The sequence below is a fragment of the Poecilia latipinna genome, unplaced genomic scaffold (genome assembly GCF_001443285.1).
Source record: "Poecilia latipinna isolate Pla-1442-1.1 unplaced genomic scaffold, P_latipinna-1.0 Scaffold407, whole genome shotgun sequence".
Lineage (NCBI taxonomy): Eukaryota > Metazoa > Chordata > Actinopteri > Cyprinodontiformes > Poeciliidae > Poecilia > Poecilia latipinna.
The window spans coordinates 353896-373070 of NW_015113023.1; the positions used below are offsets into that span (position 1 = coordinate 353896).

Sequence of the window (19175 nt, forward strand, 5' to 3'; positions counted from 1 at the left end):
ATCTGACTTTCAGTGAGCTGAAAAAGGTCTGACTTACTGAAAAACAGGAGTTTAAATTTGTGATTATGACAAAAGAAAAGGTTTTATTTTAATATTATGGATGTAAAGTTTGCAAAAATGTGTTTATGTATCCGTCACATTCATGTTTTTCAGTGCAGAAGTTGTTTATTGGTTTTAACTTCTGTTTTGCTGATGGTTGGTGGTTACCATAGCAACCAGTAACTAGCTCCTCCCCTTTTTTCTGTTGCCATCTGTAACTGCATCAGGACCAGATCTGTCTTTACAAGCATCATATTTTAACATATTTTAGAAAATTTAAACATACATGGTGTTTCATGAGTAATCTTTCCATGTTTTGTGTATTTTGTTAACTTATTATTGATGTTTTATTAATTTTACTGATGTTTAATTTCATAACTGTGGCTAACTGCTCATTGGGAGATAATGTTTTGTAGTTTGTTTAGGGTTATTTATTGAATTGTATTTCCTCTTTTGTTAGAATAAACAGTGAACATAAGTGTGTCTGTTGTGAGGTCAACCTGAGAGAACAAAGACTTACATTTGTTTTATTTCTTACAGATTGTGTTTCAGTTCAACAGATGGAGTCCTGAGTAATTTGTATTCATGTTGTGCAGCCAAAAAAAATGTTAAGTGAATGAAATAAATCACCCGGTGTCCTCAGGAAGAGGAGCGAGAGCCCCTCCTCAGGAAGGATTTAATCTGTACCAAAGCAGAGGAACATGATCTGCTTCCTAACACAGCTAATCTCATGCAGACGTGTGAATCTGGATCCACAGTGTGAAAGATACGGATGATACTTTGGTCAAGACGAGACCTCTAAATGTAAGATTACACCAGGCTGTTTAAACTTCTGCTATTTCAGCCAATCTAGAAATAATCTGTCAAGAAAAAGGAAGAAAAAGCTCTTGACTGTTAATGTTTTATGTCATACATCTGCTTTTGGTTATTCATGAAAGCTTTCAAAAGGCTGCAGTCTGTAATCTGAAAGTCTGTGGTTTGGTCTCAGCTCCTTCCTTCTTTTCACCATGGATTAAGATTTAAGTCATTTCCTCAGACCGATTTGACTCCACATCCATTAGAGCTGCAGAATCTAACTTTAATAAAAAACATTTTTATTACATATTTGCTGAAACTGTCACAATATGTTAAGAGACAACCTGTGAAAAACAATGTAACTCCTCTACTTTCTCCCAGTTTAACTAGAAACAACCAATCAGAGCCAGGAGGCGGGTCTTAGTGCTGTCAATCACAGTCTAGTGACGCACAAAGAAAATAAATTAAAAACTGAAGCAAACAAAAGAAGAGCAGTAGTAGAGGAGTGGGTAGAAATATGAACTTATTTTACATCTACAGCATCATCCATTAATTTACTATTAACATTAAGTTCCTTCTAAATTAATCTGCCATAAAGCAGAAATATTTGACAACTTTTTAAAATAGCAACTTTTGTAATATCAGTAACAACAGTATTTATTTCTCATATTGAAATGCAGTGATGATCATCTTCTGAAGTAACGTTTTCAACAGTTTGGACATGGCTTTACTTCCATGCTTGAGTCATTTCTAGGTAAAAAAAACATTTTTTATAAAAATTTCATACTGCAGCTTTACTTGTGTATTTCTGGCTTATGAAGATAATGCTCCACAGTCCAGCAGAACCATGCTGGCTTTGGGGAACAAACCCCAACAGCAGCTTAAAGGTGCTGCTTGCTCACCTGCCGTTCAGCTGAATCCGGTCGGCCAGTTTGGAGAGCTGGTCGGGAAGCCGGCGCTGCTTGATGACCCCCTCTGGGCTGACGGACACCTCGCACAGGGAGTAGGTGTCCGGCGGCGCCGGGAGGCTGAACTCGTTGACAGTGTGTGTGACGACGTCCTTGGCCGTCATGTCCTTGCTGATGATGATGTAGCAGCTCTGCTGGTCTGCCTTGAACACGCGGATAACCTGGTCTGGGATGTCTGCAGAGACGGCAGAAATGAGCAATCAGACATGAAAATTAATCAATGAAGCTCCAACAAGTGTTTGCAAATCCTCAAAGTTGTGTTATATATGTAGATTTAACTTAAACCTAAGGCTGTCTCTTTTCTCTCTTTCTGTCTAAACTGGATAAAAAACCTTCAGTTTGGTGTTTTGGTCTCAACTGTTATTTTTTAAGGACAATTTTATCTACATCATTTTGGCATCAATAGTAGGCATTCTCATTTCTAGCCATTTCAAGTCTTTTTTTTCTTTATTCCATGTTAAATAAGTTAGATATCATGTTCAGTAATTTGATTTATTTAATTTGATTTATTTAATTACTGAAAATATTGATTTTATTGATTTTTCTTCTTGTGATTTTTTTAAATAATAGTTGTGTTGGGGATGATTATTTGTTGTAACATCCAGGTTGACTCAGGGGAAGTTCTTTCTTTTCACTGGCAGTGGATTTGACCCACAGCATTATGCTACCACCACCATGCCTTACTGCTGGTACTGTGACCTTTTCTCTTCCAAACTTACTTCTTGTCATTACAGCTAAAAAGGTGAAACTTTTTATCCTCTGAAAATTAAAACAGAAACTTCATAATTCATTTTATTTGTTGTTTTGTTTATTTATTTTGGTTATTTAAAATGTCTTCCAGGTCCAGTGTTAAATGTTTATTGATCTTTGAGAATGCACTATTATGCCATTACTATTGTATTACTTGAAAATTGTTTCACAACAACAATATTATCGTTTATTGCAATAACGTCTGGGACAATTCATTGTCCAGTAAAATTTGTTATTGTGACAGTACTAGCTAAAACTTCAGCAAAACATAAAAGTCAGATTCAAGAGCTCTTAATTTGAAATAAAGAGGCTTTAACTTTTGTAAAAATGGAATAAAGCAGTAATACTGTTAATCAAAACCTAAAGCTTAACTGTTAGCAATTATTAGCATGGCTACCAAATACTTACACCCCAGTGTGTGTTTTAAATCATAGAAATGTTTTGTATTATTGAGGATGCTAAGGTCCATTACTGAGAGACAGATAAAGATAAAGACATGGCTGCAGAGTCTGAATGTTCAGATGACAAAACCTTTATTACCATCATTACAGCAGCAGCACATGAGTACAAACAAGCTGCCAAAGGCAAAACCAATAACAATACAGTTGGAGAAAAGCAGATAATCGATCATCCTGCTTGTTTAGGGAGCTGTAAAATTGATCCTTTAGTTTCTCCTGTTTATTTTCCAAGAACAGATAAAGATGGTGTTTCTCTTTTATTCTAGACTTCCTTTTATTTAATTTGTTTATGCAGCATTGAAGATTATTTTGACACTCGAATCAGAATATCGAGTGTCATGATGACAAATTGTCCCAGAACTTATTGTGATAAATGATAATATTGTTGTTTTGAGACCATTTTCAAGTAATAAAATGGTAATAATAAAGAAAGAACACATTATAAGAGATCAATAAACTTTAAACTAATGAATATTTAACACTGGAACTGGAAGACATTTTAATTGAAAAGCAGAAAAAACAAATAAAATGAATGTAAACAAAACTGTCCTTCAAAAAAAAGGTCAGTTGAGACCAAAACACCAAACTGAAGATTTTTATCATCCAGTTTTTGGTATGAAGAGAGAAAAGTGAAAAACAATAAATCATGCAAAGGAAAATTATTGAGTTTGTTTTTGATTTAATGTCCAGCCACACAAATGTTATAACACTGAAATGTTGTAGCAATCAACCAATTTTAAAATGTACTTAATCCCATGCTAAGCTATGCAGATGCTCTGTCTTCACTGATGAAAATTCACTCCACCTCAGTAGAGAGTTGATCTCACTTTCTGACTGATTCATCCAATAATTTGAGCAGCTGGATATTTTATTGGTTGTGTATAAAACGTCGTGTTGATGAAGCTGCACAGCTAACACTGAACACTAAAACTGAGGGTGCATCATAAATCAAACTGCATAAACCAGTCAGGACGTAATATTTTAATATATAAAATGTGTTTTTTGATTCATCAACACAGGCCATAGGTTAACTAGTGTGAAAGCAGCTTGAATTATCTTTTCTCTGACTTCAAATGTTCATAATTGTAATTTATTTCAAGGGATGGCTCATTTATGTTTTCTTTGTGTAGCTGAATAATTCAGAAGCAATTAATCAGCTTTAACCTCCAGTTCACTTTCATGGGTTGTTCAGGGGAAATAGGAAATATTGATATTTTGACATTGGCCCTTTTTCTTGCAGATAAATGGCCACTTTGCAGACCATAAGCTCATTAATATCAATAACATAACATTTGCAGTTTGTGACAGACGACTGGCACTCAGTATTTTGCAGCAGTTGGAAATAACTGTAAGCTGCATGTGCTCACAGCCAGCAGAGTGCAGGTTGTGTGGAAGCTAAATGCTTTCTCATTAACTGTGATGACTTGTGATTAAAGTGTGAAAAGCTCTCAGATAAAAATCCTCCTATTATGTCCTATGAAAAGGAGGAGGAATAATTACATTTAATCCACTGCTGCACACTTGACCTGAATGCAGGAGGACAGTGGTTTCTCTCACATCCAGTTAATAAACATCTACTGGAGTATCAGTGAAGTTCAACAACAGAGGCTTTTGGAAATGGATTTGTTATGGTGGTTAATGGGAATGTTCTTACAGGATCACCTGACATTTTCATTGCTTTTTTCCACTGTTTTCTAGAGCAACAAATAATTTCTATTTGCATAATTTATAATTTTTACCACAAACTGGACAATAAAACTCTTCAGTTTGGGGTTTTGGGCATAATTTTAACATCAATGGTGGACAATGGATATTATGTTCTTATGGCGTTCTCATTCAAGCATTTTTCAGTAATTTCATGTTAAAGAAGTTAAAAATTGTAAGTATTTTTGATTTATTTAATTAGCTTTAAATGTTGATTTTAATCATTTATCTGAACTGTTTGTGATTTTCTTTAATAGTTGTGTTTAGGCTGATTATTTGTTGGAGCTCCACTTTCTACATGTTGATTCAGGGATTCTGTCTCGGATTCACCCCACAGCATTATGCTGCCACCACCATGTTTCACATTTAAACAACTTCTTCTTGCCATTGTAGCCTAATGGGTGAATCTTTATATCCTTTGACCATAAAAAACAACTTTTCACCAGAATTGTTTTTGCTTTTCAACGTTGATAGTTCCAAATTTTATTTAGATCTGAACTGATTGGCAGCTGGTGCTTCTTTCTGGTCAGCACCTTCTCAGGATACCGTAACGTAAAACTTGTTTCTCTGTGGACAAAGACACACATATTCCAGCAGCTTCCAGTTAACTTCAGGCTCGATAGTTTCTGGGTTGTTCATTAAAATAATTTAAAAAATTCCCTAATCTTGTACAGAATTAGTTGATCCAACAAGAAGATAATCCCCAAAATACATCAAACCTTTAAAAAAGCCAGTTCTGTTGAGAAAAATGGTCGGACCATTAAACTAGCCATTGAAATGTTAGAAACCATGTTGTCATGGTGATATTGCTGTTAGAGTTGAAGGTGTATAATATTTTCAATGTCTGACTTATTGATGCACTTTTACTGTAACTGCACAAAACATAAAAACACAAGTCAATATTCTTTACAACCTGAAAGACGCAGAGATTACAGAAAGTCAGAAGCATCAAGCTATGGGGGAGATTTGGGCAAATAGCAGCTGTAAAGGTATTTAAATACTTACAGTACAATCCAAGAGCTAGGCAAGCAGTAGGGAGAAAGAGAAACCACAGTGAGAACAAATGAAAGCAACAAAATGAGGGAAAGACCCAGAGAGCTGCTGCTGCAGTGTTAATCTGATAAGAAACCAGAGATGACTCAACATGTCGACGCTAGAGCATCTGTTCAAAATCACAAAACAAGACAGGAAGAAAGACACAGAGAAATAGGAACACAGAGAAATAGGGATCTGAGAAAATAGCTCCACACAGAGTTAAACCAGGAGAGACATCAACGCCTGATGGCAAGAAAACGGATTTAGTCACCCTGCAAAGCAAAAGAGCTTTGAGATTCATGCTCTACTTAGCAAATACTGACAGACTGTGATGTCTGAAGCAAAGATTTATGAGCCAGATGAGGAGTCACAAGTTGGAGAATGTATGACTGCAACTCTGAGCTTTCGGTTATGAATATTAATTGTTTTTAATCAGACCCATTAACTCTCATTACATCTCAAAATAATATTCACAGGGTTCCTGTGAGCTTCAGTATGCCGTGTTAAAGATGTTTAAGATGTGTTTATTGATATGAATGTAAAACATACACAAGTATGTAAAAAACAGAACCTAGTCACTTGATAACTAACATTTAAATTGATAGTTAAAAATAATAAGCACTGAATGAATGAGCATGCACATTTAATAGATAACTAGAGGTGGAAAATCTGGACATTTTAAGACCATAAAATTGCACTATTTCAGAAATAATCCTTTTTTACATTCAATTCTACTGACCAGAGATTTTTTTTGTTCCATTTTGGTTTATATTTATATATTTGGGGAAAATGCAAAGGATTTCCCCCATCTGGTTTTAAAAAATGCTGCAGGTGCAGAAAATAAGTATAAACTGCAGCAAAAACAAAGTTGAGTAAAAACAATCAAAGTGAAACAAAAGGAGGAAATTACAAAAAAACCCCAACAAAGATTTACAATTAAGGCAAAATAAATGAAAGAAAAGGCAAACTTTATGTTTTTATGCTAATGTGATTAATGCAGTGATGCTCAAATCTGCAGTACATATTGGGAGAAAAGAAGTTATTCAGTTTACTATTAAATCTCAGTAAGAGGAAGGAGAGCAACAGGAGTGGAGGTGATAAAAACAGATACACACCTACACTCTGTCAGAGCAGATATACGGCTTGTGGAATAAATTAAGATCATGGTCGCTAACAATTTATGTCGCTTTTCTCTTCCTCAGTCTGCTCTCTGACATTCTGTCTGCATCCACATTAATAACAGAACAATGAGCCCTGTTAGTTTATATAATTATAGAGTCGGGAACCTTTGTGACAGGAGCAGATTGAAGACGGCCTCTAATGACCCTGGAGGTTAATCCTCGTCAGACAGAAACAGTTTGGAAAACCCCAGTGATTCTTTCCTCCATTAGCCTCTCTGTTCTGGTTATTTTGATGGTAAACATGAAACCTGCCAGTTCCTGTATTCTCAGAAAAGAAACAAAGAACAATTGTGTGAAGACACCGAGATGTGTTGTATAAATATCTCATCAGATGTTTTATATTTCTGTATGAGAAAGTTAACTTTTTGAAACATTGGAGGCAATAAATTAACAACATATATCGATTCGCCTCACACGTGATCAATATCAATAGATAATAAGTCCAATAGAATATTCATTCAACTTTGGTCCAGAACCGCACAGCATTCTGGGGAATGTAGGCAGAGGAAAGACTTTAGCTGCCCAACCTAAAGTCAACCCAAGCTAAGCTAGGCTACTGGAATCAACTAACTCGCCCTCTGTTTGGTCACCTAGCAACAACCTGCCAGTTTAAGGTTCCGCCCGACTTTGGTTACCTAGCAACAAGCTGCTTAGTAACATGAGCCGCAGCAAAAAGCAGCTTAATGAGCATCTACTTCCTGCTCAGACATTTTGGGATTTTTAATTTATTTTTCTCTTTTCATATCAATGCATCTTCAAAAGCATGTCACTAAGTATAACACAAATCTGCCGAAGTTGCTCCTTTTTATGTTACTTTCAAAGTTTCTTTTAGTTTTATTATTAATAAGATTCCAGAGAGAAGCAGTCAGCTCTCAGAAGCAGGATTTAGGTCTCAGTCGCTTCTCTTTTACATTTCACAGAAATTATCCAGACTTTCTGCTGATGTTCATTTAGTGAGAGCAGAAAAACTAAAATGTTTCTGCAGCTTATAAACTAAAAAGTGAACATGCTGCAAACGGCATTAAAATCTGACACAAATCAAAAGATTATGACAATATTTCCTTGTCATTTTTTCCTGATTCACCTTCTAAAACATGCCAGTTAAATGTATGCATAAAATGATCTTTCAATACATTTAATGTCATTTTTTAACCATCTGGGGTCACAAAGAGCCAAATCATATTCATGTAGGACAGTTACTGGTTTCCCTCAGACTGGATATAAACTTCTTGATTCAGTGAAAAATTGTTTTATTTTACCTGAAAGAGATGAAGTGACCACAATCTAATGCATACCTTAATGTTTTTAATACGTGTAAAAAAATATGCATATCATTTTTTAACAAAGCTGAACCAGGTTTATTGAAGAAGAAAAGTGAAAATAACGGTTCATGCTGAACTCCAAGGTAAATGTATGTAATTTGTGATAACATGACCAACACGCCTTTGCAGTTTGAACCCAACTGACCTCTATTGAAGAAAACCCAGGATAGAAAAACAGAAAAAAGACAGAAAGGATGGAGACGAGCGCAAAGGTTTCAGGGATGATATCTTTTGACTGGTGAGACAAAACTGTGTGCGTAGCAACAGGATCACAACCCAAAACACACGGCTGAAAGAACACCATCAATAATGAGCAAAGAGCTTCATCCTATAGAACATCCACAGAAAGTTTCAAACTAAAAACCCGTTTTATCCAAGAGGATATCAAATCTATTTAGCCCGTCTGCTGTAAAATACACTGACTAGTTTCAAGAAAGAAAATCTGATAAATAAACCAGAAGAAAACAGAGTTCAGCCATTATGTCCCTAACAAGGCCTCACTTAATTTGAGCTTATTGAATGTCAAAATTCACAAGTAAAATTACAGTAACACAATAAATAATACATGTTGAAAGGAGTGAGTAGAAGTGTGGATGTATTAAAGCCCAACACTTCTCCAGCAACACATAATTATGATTTCTTGCTATTTATAAATAATTTAACAACATAAATATATTCAATTACAATGTTCCCATTGGTAAGAGTATCACTAATAGTAACTCTACTTCATATTAATTATAATATTGATGCTAAAAATGCTACAATAACAACATAATATATCAAGACTATGTCTCATATTTAGTGTAAGCCATTTTCTTACCCAGTAGTTTGAGTTGTTTTAATTTCACAAAATATTTCAGATTTTCTCACTACAGAAACTTCTTGAGGTTCTGATTTTACAACCTTTAAATTTACATTTCCTTTGATTATAAACTCCTTCTTCTTTTGGGAAGTTTTTGAATATTTCCTGGTAAATGTTTATTTTATGTTTTATATAAGATGCACAATGTTTGTAAATTAGCCAAATCAGCAAATAAAAGTAAATAAAATTTATGGTAACATGTTAAAAATGTCTTGTTAAAGTGAAACAATCTGCCAATGGAACTAGAACTGCGTTGCTAGGTAACGGGCTGGACTTGGCTGGGGTTGCTAGGTAACGGCACTGTTCTCTTTATGAAATAATCTGCCAACAGAACCAGAACTTTTTCGTCAGTATTAAGGAATTATTTACTTAAAACAGGCTCCTACTTCTTGCTGAAAAGTTACTTTTGAGTTAGTTTGTCTTCTTTCAAGTGTGCTAAGATATTTGCTTTAAAAATTACACCATTACTTGGTAAGATTTTGTGTTTTTGCAGTGCATCAGAATGTAGTGTTTGTTACTGGTGTCTTGTCTGGCTTTGTATTTTTGTGTTTTGTGATGTAAAGCGGCTTTACTGCCCGTTCCTCACCGGAGGGGTTGGAGAAGTCGAGTACGCTGGTCGCCGGCTGCAGCAGGTCAGGGCTGCTTGACGACAGGTTTCCAGGAATGGGCATGATGGCGACGCTGTGACGACACTGTTTGGTGCCCACGATGCTGTCATCCTGACTCTGACCCAGGCCGCCGTCACTGCGCAGAGACACCAGAGAAGGCCCGGTGGGTTTAGGGGATGAAATAACAGCGGAGGTGATAAAATTAGTCTTTGTTATGAGTTTAGAGGAAAGGGGGAAGAGTAGCAGCTTCACCCTGAGAGAATATTAACATGTGATTCAATCAAAATGTCCACCGGGGTGCGATGTCAAGAGCAGTTACAGAGATCATCTTTCTGAGATTGATACATAAAGAAATGGCAACTGAGCAGAAGCATTCATGGGCAGAAAACACAGAATCACAAGACAACAACAAAAAACTCATTTTATTTTATTTTGTTATGCTTTAAGTAGATCTCTGTATTTTCACTCTCGATACATCATAAACCATTAAATAATTTCATGAGAAATTAATGGCAGTCCACACACAGATTAGGTTTTAAATAATAAATCTGGTAAGATAAGATTTTACTAAATTTACTCATTGTCCTTTAAAGAAGGGGTTGAAAAAAACGACACCGAAACCCTGTTACTGTGAATGCATCACATCAGTGATCATATTTATTTACTGGACAATAAAAGAGGAAAAAATCTTACTGATCACTGGACCTTAACAATACCAAAAATCTTTGTCTTTTAAGACTATTTTTAGGCTAAAAGAAGTTGCTTTAGTTTGACTCAAATAAAGGTCTAACTAAAGTCCTGGATTGATTTTTTTATCATTAATTTTCCTAAACACTCAGTATGTCTGAATATGTTCAGATATGCTGAATAGTCCAGCTTCAGAGGTTTGACCTTCAGAGGTCAAACATTTCTTGATTTTTGAATTTATGAATCATATTTTCTTTGTTGAAAACTTTAGATTTCTCTCCCAAACTTAGGGCTAGAGTTACACTTCTAGGCTAAAAGATTAAAGATTATCAAAAAGCAAAAATTACTGAACATGATCGATTTTAGAGGTTAGCAGATCATTTAAAGTTTAGGATAGCAAATAGAAATGCAAACATATTCTATTTTTAATATTGATCCAGACCTGGAAATTATTTAAATTTAATATTCAAATAAATGCCTCCAGTTTACAGAAAACATCATACAAATATAGTCTAGACATGTTTGCAGTGCAGATGAAGGTGTGCTGATGAGTTTGTGTCTTAGTTTGGCAGCTTGTTGAGCACATTGACACTGAAACACGTTTGGAGGATGGGGAATTACACAACAAGAGCTCTTCTTACCCAAACAGGCCCCTGAAGCAGCAGAGACAGACAGATAGGAGAGAGACAACATTTAAAACGCAGGAAATTATTTCTGGCAGAACAAGAAACGGAGCTGAGCAGAGGAGATGCAGCAACGGGTCAAAGCTTCCTCCGTTATGCTCACACCCAACAAATTACTTTAACCAAACTGACAGAGAAGTAACGACATGTTTGCTGTAATAAATGCAGAAAAATGTCATAAAGTCACAAACCTATTAACATTACAGTTTTCTTTGGCTGGTTTTTTATCACCGAGTGTCGACTCAATATCAGATCAACAGAAGAGCAAATTATTATTATTCTCTGAAATGATTACAGCATTAAATAAATTACTTCACAATCAGAATAGGTCAATTAAGAGGCATGATGAATAATAATTCATCATTATTATGAATTATCATCTTAATGGTCACATTAGTTCATAAACTGATGTTGGGTTCAAACCTTAAATCAGTCTGAGAAGATTTTAACCCAGAATTAACTGAGCTGCAAGTCTGACAGTAATGAAAATATATGGAAATGTATCAACAACTTTTCACATGAATGAGATTTTTTTCACACTGGAAATCAGATTTTTTAAATCTTATTATTTATTTATTAATGTTATTTATTTGATTATTTTATTTTATTTCAAAGAAATTAGAATATTGCAGTAAACAAATAAAGCTGTGGAGTTGGAAGGGTTTTAATTATTATAGAGGGTTTTTCCATTTAATTGAGAATTTTAAAGTGGTTTGTTGAATTTGGTTTGAGAAATTATTAAAAAATTTAACTCTGGAATGTAAATCTTTCCACAAACTTAAACTGAAATAACTTTGAGGTAACATTTTCACATAAATCTGAAATTAAAGAGCAAAAAATAAGTACTTAATAGAGTCAACTTCCACCACAAAAATAAAACTTTAACAACTCATAAAGCCTTAAAAAGTGGAATATTTTGCATTTAATTTAAACTTCAAGTATTTTTCTGAAAGCAGACATGTTATTTTTAATGGCTCATCATTTTAATTTCCTTTTATTTAATGTACTGTTTGGATTTACACCCAGACATGAGCGCCATCAAGTTTCCTCCTCATGAAAGGAACTGGTGAATCCTTACTGGCCTCCATATAACCTGCTTTACTCCTATTATCTTATCCTGCCCCTTTAATCAGACATCTAATCCCCTGATGTGGCTTCAGTTGGAACAAAGGAGATGAAAATCCCAGTTTAGCTGATAAATAGATGGCAGTGGAGAAGCTTTGAAAGCTGAGCTTGGATCAAACAGTCATCCGATGTTTGGTGTGAGACAAAGAACGTCGAGGTTTGATGCAAATGATTTACTTCAGAGCATTCAATCAGCAGTGAGGAGGAGACAGGAGTGTGTGTGTTGTGTTGAGTGAGTTAGCTGCGTAATTAACAGGGTGAGAACAGGATCTGCTGTCTCTGCAGCGCTGCCGCAGCCTGCAGTTAAACGAGGCATGGAGAGAAAATGAAATGATGAAATGAAATCAAATCTGGATCGCCACGTTACGGGTGGAAAATCGAATACGGGCTCCATACACCAACTGCTCCTAAATAGAATGTTATTTAAACGCTGAGTTCCTTTAAATCCAGACTAAAAACCCACCTGCTTAGAAATTATTTTGAAACATAATCCATCCATTTTCTTTACACCCTTGTCCCTTAGTGGGGTTGGGAGGGTTTCTGGTGCCTCTCCAGCTAACGTTCCAGGTGAGAGGTGGGAGGTGGGGTCACCCTGGACAGGTTGCCAGTCTGTCACAGGGCTGTTTTTGGACTGTGGGAGGAAACTGGAGTACCGGGAGAAAACCCACCATGCACAGGGAGAACATGCAAACTCCATGCAGAAAGACTGGGCTGGGAATTGAACCCAGAACCTTCTTGCTGCGAGGCAGCAGCTCTACCAGCTGCACCACTGTGCAGCCCTATTTTGAAACATAAGAAATGAAACTCTAACCAACATTTTGTTGTGCAATGATGTGAAATCTTTCAATTGTTGATTTGTGTGGTGTTGTTTTTTTTTTACTTATACCAACAGAAAAACGTAAAAAAAAAAAAGTAAAAACTTTGATTTTTGACCATGTTATCAGAGGATAAAGTTTAAAATTTAGCAATGATAACACAAATCTCACCACGTTAAGTTTTTGAGAAAATAGCTTTTTAGCACTAAATTGCAGCTTCTTTATACTTCTAATCTGGATTAGAGAAAAGATGTTTTTCCATTCCCCACTGACTCCCAGCCAGTGTTACCTGAATGGTTTGGGTGGTAGTATACTGAAGCGCGTTTTCTCCAGCATCTTCCTGATCTTGTTGCGTCCCCCCGACACGGTGTTCGCTTTCATCTTCCGGGTGCTTTTGCTGTCCGTGGGGAACTCGATGTCTCCGGAGAAGTCGGCGATGGAGAAGCGGTTGCCTTTTTTCTCCTGGATCTTAGGAATGTGAGGGCCACCGTTTTTCTTTTCGTGCATGATCCTGCTCAGCAGCTCTTTGAACACTGGAGAGACGGAGCAAAACGAAGAGCAGATATTGGTTGCAGTGCTTTTGAACTTCTTAATCTTTTTATTTTGTTTCATTACAACCAGAAAACTCTCAGCTTTATGCATCCAGAGCAGGGATGTCAAACTCACTTTTATTTCGGGCCTCATCAAGATTATGAAATGTCCTAAAAGGGCCGGTTGAGGTAAAATGTATTGTTAAAATTTGAATAAGTAGTACTTCTTAATACTGGACATAGTTTTACATTGATTTAATTTGGCAGAATACAAATATGGAAAAGTATAGAAGATTACTGCCACTGAAAAAAACTTTAATCTTCTGTTCAAAATTCTGAGAAAAGTCAGAATTTTCACAGTTTTTCTCAAATTCAGAATTTTTTCTCAGAATCCTGAATTTTCCCCCAGATTTAATAAAAACAAAAACAAAAAAACCAAAAAAAACAGAATTCAATCAATTCAGTTTCTCAGAATTGATTTCCCCCCAGATTTTTTATTTTTCCAGAATTTTGACTTTCTTTCTCTGAATCCTGATTTTTTCCCCTGGAATTCCGATTTCTGATCTTAGAAAATAAAAGTCTGAATAATTCAGGAAAATTTTTAAATAAAAGTAAAAATTCAGATTTTTTTTTTTTCAGTAATCCTAATCCGCTTCCATTGACAACTGATTTCACCTGATTGATAAAACATTATTTAAGCATATTATAATCATTTTCAAGGTTTTATTCAAGTCTCCCTTTGGGCCACATAAAACTTTACGGCAAAGACAACTGAGGTGTGGAGTAAAATAAGAGACCACAGTTGGTAACCACTAAGCTGAGCCATTTGAATAATATTTAAAATAAACATTTTGTACAATTTTAGCTTGTGGTAAAGTAAAAATGCAGCTTTACTTACCAAAGATGTTGGTTTTCACGGTGAGGGAAAGGTGTGTGTTATTCCTCAGGATGTCCACTGCTTTGGACAAGCCGATGTTCTCAAAGTTCTGACCATTAACCTCCATGATCTGCAACAAAACAGATTAAAAATTGATTTTATAATCTAACTGTAACATCGTCACATTTTATAACTTTTCATTATATTTTCTTTGCTTTAAAATGTGCTGTGCCATCTGCTTCCATAATGGGTCATAGGTCAACTATGGAAACCAGAAGTCGCTCTGACCCTATCTGCTCTTTGCTCCTGATATGCTGTCAGCAGCGTTTCCAAGGTCAAAGGTCAGTCAAAAGTAAGCAACTCATTCAGAAAGTTATGACTCTGCTCCTTTGTCAAGACTAAAGAAGTCCTGACATCCCCAACAGTTACAGTTTCTGCTGTAATTATGAATAATCCAGATAAAGAATCATCCACATCCTCTTCTGCTCTGAGCTGGTTAAATGTAAAACTTGTAGAAATTTGAACCTCTAACAATAAAAGCTGCATATTGAAATGTTTATGTCATTGCGCCGCCTCACCTGATCCCCCCGCTTGAGTCCGGTCTCTGCCGCTTTGCTTCCTTCTTCCACCGACTCCACAAAGACGCCGAATCCTCTCTCGCTGCCTCCTTGCACGCTGAAATGCAGCTGCGACTCCCTGGATGCCTTCTGCAGCGTGATCTGCCTCCACTTCGCCTTGGCTGCGCATGCAATGTTCAGCAACCTCAGATGACCCTTCATTTTCTGCCACAGAGAAAGACAGGAAACAGAATTATAATCTGAAAAGCAAAAGAGAAGGAGAACTTTAGGCCATTATTCTTATTTGCTCTTACTGATGTTTCTAGATGTTTCTCAAATTCCTCCAGGAAGAGCGTCATGGCCGAGTCGCCCTCAAAGTCGTTGAAGTGGTTGTTGACCCAAAGCAGCACTATTCTCGTCACCTGAGTGAGAAAACAGACGCTTCATTTAACCTAAAGAGTTTCTCTAATGCTCTGTGTCCCTGTTGGTTTATTTAAAAACCTCAAGCTATTTGTATAGTCAGATAAAAAACGTGTTAAGAGCTCCAGCAGGGTATTTATAGAGCAGAATGAAAGGTCTCTACGTCTCTAGAGCATCGCGTTGGTCGCTTCAGATAAACACTGGATGATTTCAAAGCTCTACAACAAGATCAGCATATCAGCAAAGTTTCTGCTCTTCAGTAAAACGACCAGACTTAACAGGAATTTACTTCAATTTAAGATATAAAACATAATATTCACTCTGAATTCATACATATGACACCAGCGCAGAGTAAACAGAACCGAATGGAAACGAGATAGACCATAAAGGAAAGAAAAGAAAGAAAATAGGAAGAAATGTTAAACTAGGAAATGAAAAAGTAAGAGAAGGAAGAGAAGAAGAAGAAAATATATTATAAAAGAAACAAGGGAGGAAGATGGAAAGATGGAATCAATAAAGGAAAGGAAAGAAAAGAAGGACATCAAGAAGGAAGGATGGAAGAATAAATAGGGAATAAAGTCAGGAATTACAAAAGTTTATCCCAAATTTATTTTCTGTTTTCCATACTTCACATTTGGAAAACAGACTTTGAAGGACCAGAAGCAACCAGGAGCAAAGATCAACAGATATAGATCCAATTCATACAGGAACAAAGGAAAAACAGCAGCTGAGTTATTAGATGATCATCACATAAAACGCCCCTTTAAGTTAATCCTAACTGTCTTTTAGTTCATAATTAGAGAAAAAACACTAAAAAACAAACATTTCTGCTAAATTTGCACGTCTTTTCCTGCTGTTCTCACATTCTGCTACCGTCTCCTCCTGGATCCAGTTTGTTGATTTCCAGGCTGGATGTCAAAGTAACGAGTATTGACAGAACAACACTAACCTCAGGTTAAAGCATCAGGCATGAACCAATCAGTAGCTGGCTCACAGACAGCTGAGCTGGCTGTTCCTGCATCAATCTGCAGGTAAACACCTCCACACATGAAGCTGCCATCGACAATCATGACAATATAAGAAACGCTGATATTTTACTTTAGGCCAGGGATGCCCAACGGGTGGCCCCGGGAGCCATTTGTGGCCCTTTAAATGACTTCGTTTGGCCCCTGACCTCTGGTGGTTGAACTCTGTGTTGGTATGAATAAGCAAACGGAGGTCAAGTTGAGCCATTATTTGTATGCAGACTCCCTTTACAGGAAGCTTTTGCTTTTCTTTAGCCTTCAGCCAAACAGAGTTTTAGTTAGCCATCGCCCCGAAACAGACATTTTTGAATAAAAAAAGTCCCAACTGACCGTGTCCCGGTAGCAGTCCACCTGGAACCAGTCCAGCAGTTTCCTGCCAACGTCCATGGGACTGGACAGGAAGGTCCTGTAGGTCAGCAGGAAGTCCTCGATGTAGGTGGGGTCTACCACCGACGGCTCTTCCACCAGGTGCATGATCAGACGCTCTGGAGTTCCCTAAAAATACACAGAGAGTTTCACCAAAGTCCAACACAGAGGACATGCGTTCAGGCGGTTCTGTCACTTAAATGAAACCCAGATCCAGTCTAACTCCACTGAACATAACATGAAAGTATTGGACTGAATAAAATTTAAACCAAACTTTCCAGACATTTATTTGTAAAATCTTTGAAAAACTATGCATTTACTTTGTACGATGGAACACTAGGGCCATAATAGGGAAAATAAAAATTACAAAAATAAAGCTGCAATAATTAAGTTGTAGTAAAATGAGAATAATTCCAAGAATAAGGTCATATGAGAAAGAAGTTGAAATAAAACAAGAATAAAATCGAAATAATATGAGAACAGTCATTAGATGATGACTTTATGAACATTTTAAGGAAAGATTGCAACAATAACAAAAGGACAAAGGATTTACACACCAAAAACATGTAGTTACACACATTTAACGCCAAAAAAAAACAGATCAAACCAACATTTTGGTCTAGTTCCCAGTTCAAATGTCTTACCACACTCCAAATAATAAAAAACCCTTATAAACAGTTTTTAAGCAAGATTTAGGAGCTTGTTTTAGATAAATGAAAAAGTTCCAGTTCCATTGGCAGATTATTTCACTTTAACATGGGAAAAATGTCTTGTTATAAGTGAAATAATCTGCCAAAGGAACTAGAACTGGGTTGCTAGGTAATGGTCTGCGCTTGGCTGTGGTTGCTAGGTAACGGTCTGGGCTTGGCTGGGGTTGCTAGGTAACGACACAGTTCTCTTTGTGAAAGAATCTGCAAATGGAACTAAAAGGTTTTCACTAATATTAAGGGATTATTGACTTCTAATACCTCAAATTTCTTGTTGAAAAGTTGGTTTGTCTTATTTCAAGTGTACTAAGATATTTACACTAGAAACTAGACCAACATTTCTTGGTAATATTTTGTATTTTTGCAGTGAATATATGATGTTAACATTAATCATGAAAATGACAAGACCAACTTCGGATGGAGCTGTCAGCCATCCATAATCTAAAGAACGAGGCAGATGAAGCCTCAAACCAATCTAAGGGTAAACCCACATAACACCCGAACATTAATGCTCCTGGTTGGTGTAAAACTTCAATGTCAAGCGGCGATGTGCAACATTCAAGACACGTCTACTCTTCCTGTTTCGCCAATTTGTTAACATCCCCCCAGTGGCGGACTCTGCAGGAAACGATTTGTCCGACTGGGGAACAGAAACTAGAAGACGCAACTGCTTTGTGTCGGTCACAAAAAAAGAACAAAGTTAGGAAAGAGAAGCGGAAATGCTAACACTTGTGAATTGACTCATCCCCAGTGGATGTGATTTACAGCCAGCAGCTTTCCTTGGGTAAGGCAGCAGAGAGAATCGTTCAGGCCCATTAGCTGATCAATACCTGGCAACCTCTGGAGCTGTGGCGATGGGATCAAAGGGCTTCAGGAAGCTGACAAGAAAATACTCCGGCAAACAATAAACTGCTAGCGATCATAATGATCAACAACGAACACAGAGCAGATGTACTGTATTTTCTTTTTACGAGCCAGTGAAGTCAATAAATTCAAATTATACAAGAGTTCAGGTTCTTATTAAAGAGTTTGAGTCAAAATTTAAGTTAAATAGAACCTGGTTTTGACTTTGGTATGCTTATATTTAAAAACAAACACCACTTTCTGACTGTTTTCCATATTGTATACACATGGAAAAACAGAATATTTGTTTGTTTTAAAAACAGATGAGAATAAAACACTGAAAGCATGCCACAGATTCTGCCAAGACGCCGACAGCAACACTGAAGGATTGCTAAAAGATTGAGGGAACAATCTCCTGCATTCAGCATATTTCTGGACTAAAGAAAGACAAATTTGTTTACTTCTCAAAAAATATCCAGATCTGGCAAAAATCTCCCAAAACCTTGTATGGGAATTACTTAGAGTCCAAAAAACCAAACTTAAACTTTTGTACCAGAATTCAACATGGTATATTTGATGCAAAAACCCCAAAACAAAGCAAACAAAAGAAAAATAACACTGAAAGAGTTTTTGACAGCAAAAAATGTAACCATTTTCTCAGGAGACATTTGAGCACCGCAAAAAAAAAACACACATAAAAAACAAGATCCTAACAAATATTTTGGTCTAGTTTCTAGTTCACATGTCTGAGTACATTTGAAATAAGAAAAACTAACCTAGAGATACATTTTAAGCAAGCTTTAAGTAAATATTAATGA

General features: G+C 36.3%; 1 protein-coding gene across 13 annotated transcripts in view; it reads right to left on the bottom strand.

The window, feature by feature from the left end:
* rapgef6 (Rap guanine nucleotide exchange factor (GEF) 6) overlaps window positions 1-19175 on the bottom strand; it is a 152921-nt gene that overhangs the window by 20125 nt on the left and 113621 nt on the right. For 9 of the 13 annotated variants that reach the window (XM_015037469.1, XM_015037470.1, XM_015037479.1 and 6 more), the window contains 9 exons: window positions 16772-16936; window positions 15311-15418; window positions 15018-15221; window positions 14461-14569; window positions 13322-13565; window positions 11051-11062; window positions 9701-9858; window positions 5720-5734; window positions 1737-1977 (listed from right to left, as the gene is read on the bottom strand). In XM_015037469.1, coding sequence (XP_014892955.1) covers window positions 1737-1977; window positions 5720-5734; window positions 9701-9858; window positions 11051-11062; window positions 13322-13565; window positions 14461-14569; window positions 15018-15221; window positions 15311-15418; window positions 16772-16936 — 1256 coding nt within the window. The remainder of the gene's footprint in view (window positions 1-1736; window positions 1978-5719; window positions 5735-9700; window positions 9859-11050; window positions 11063-13321; window positions 13566-14460; window positions 14570-15017; window positions 15222-15310; window positions 15419-16771; window positions 16937-19175) is intronic. The other 4 variants (XM_015037477.1, XM_015037481.1, XM_015037473.1 and 1 more) reach the window with 3 other exon arrangements.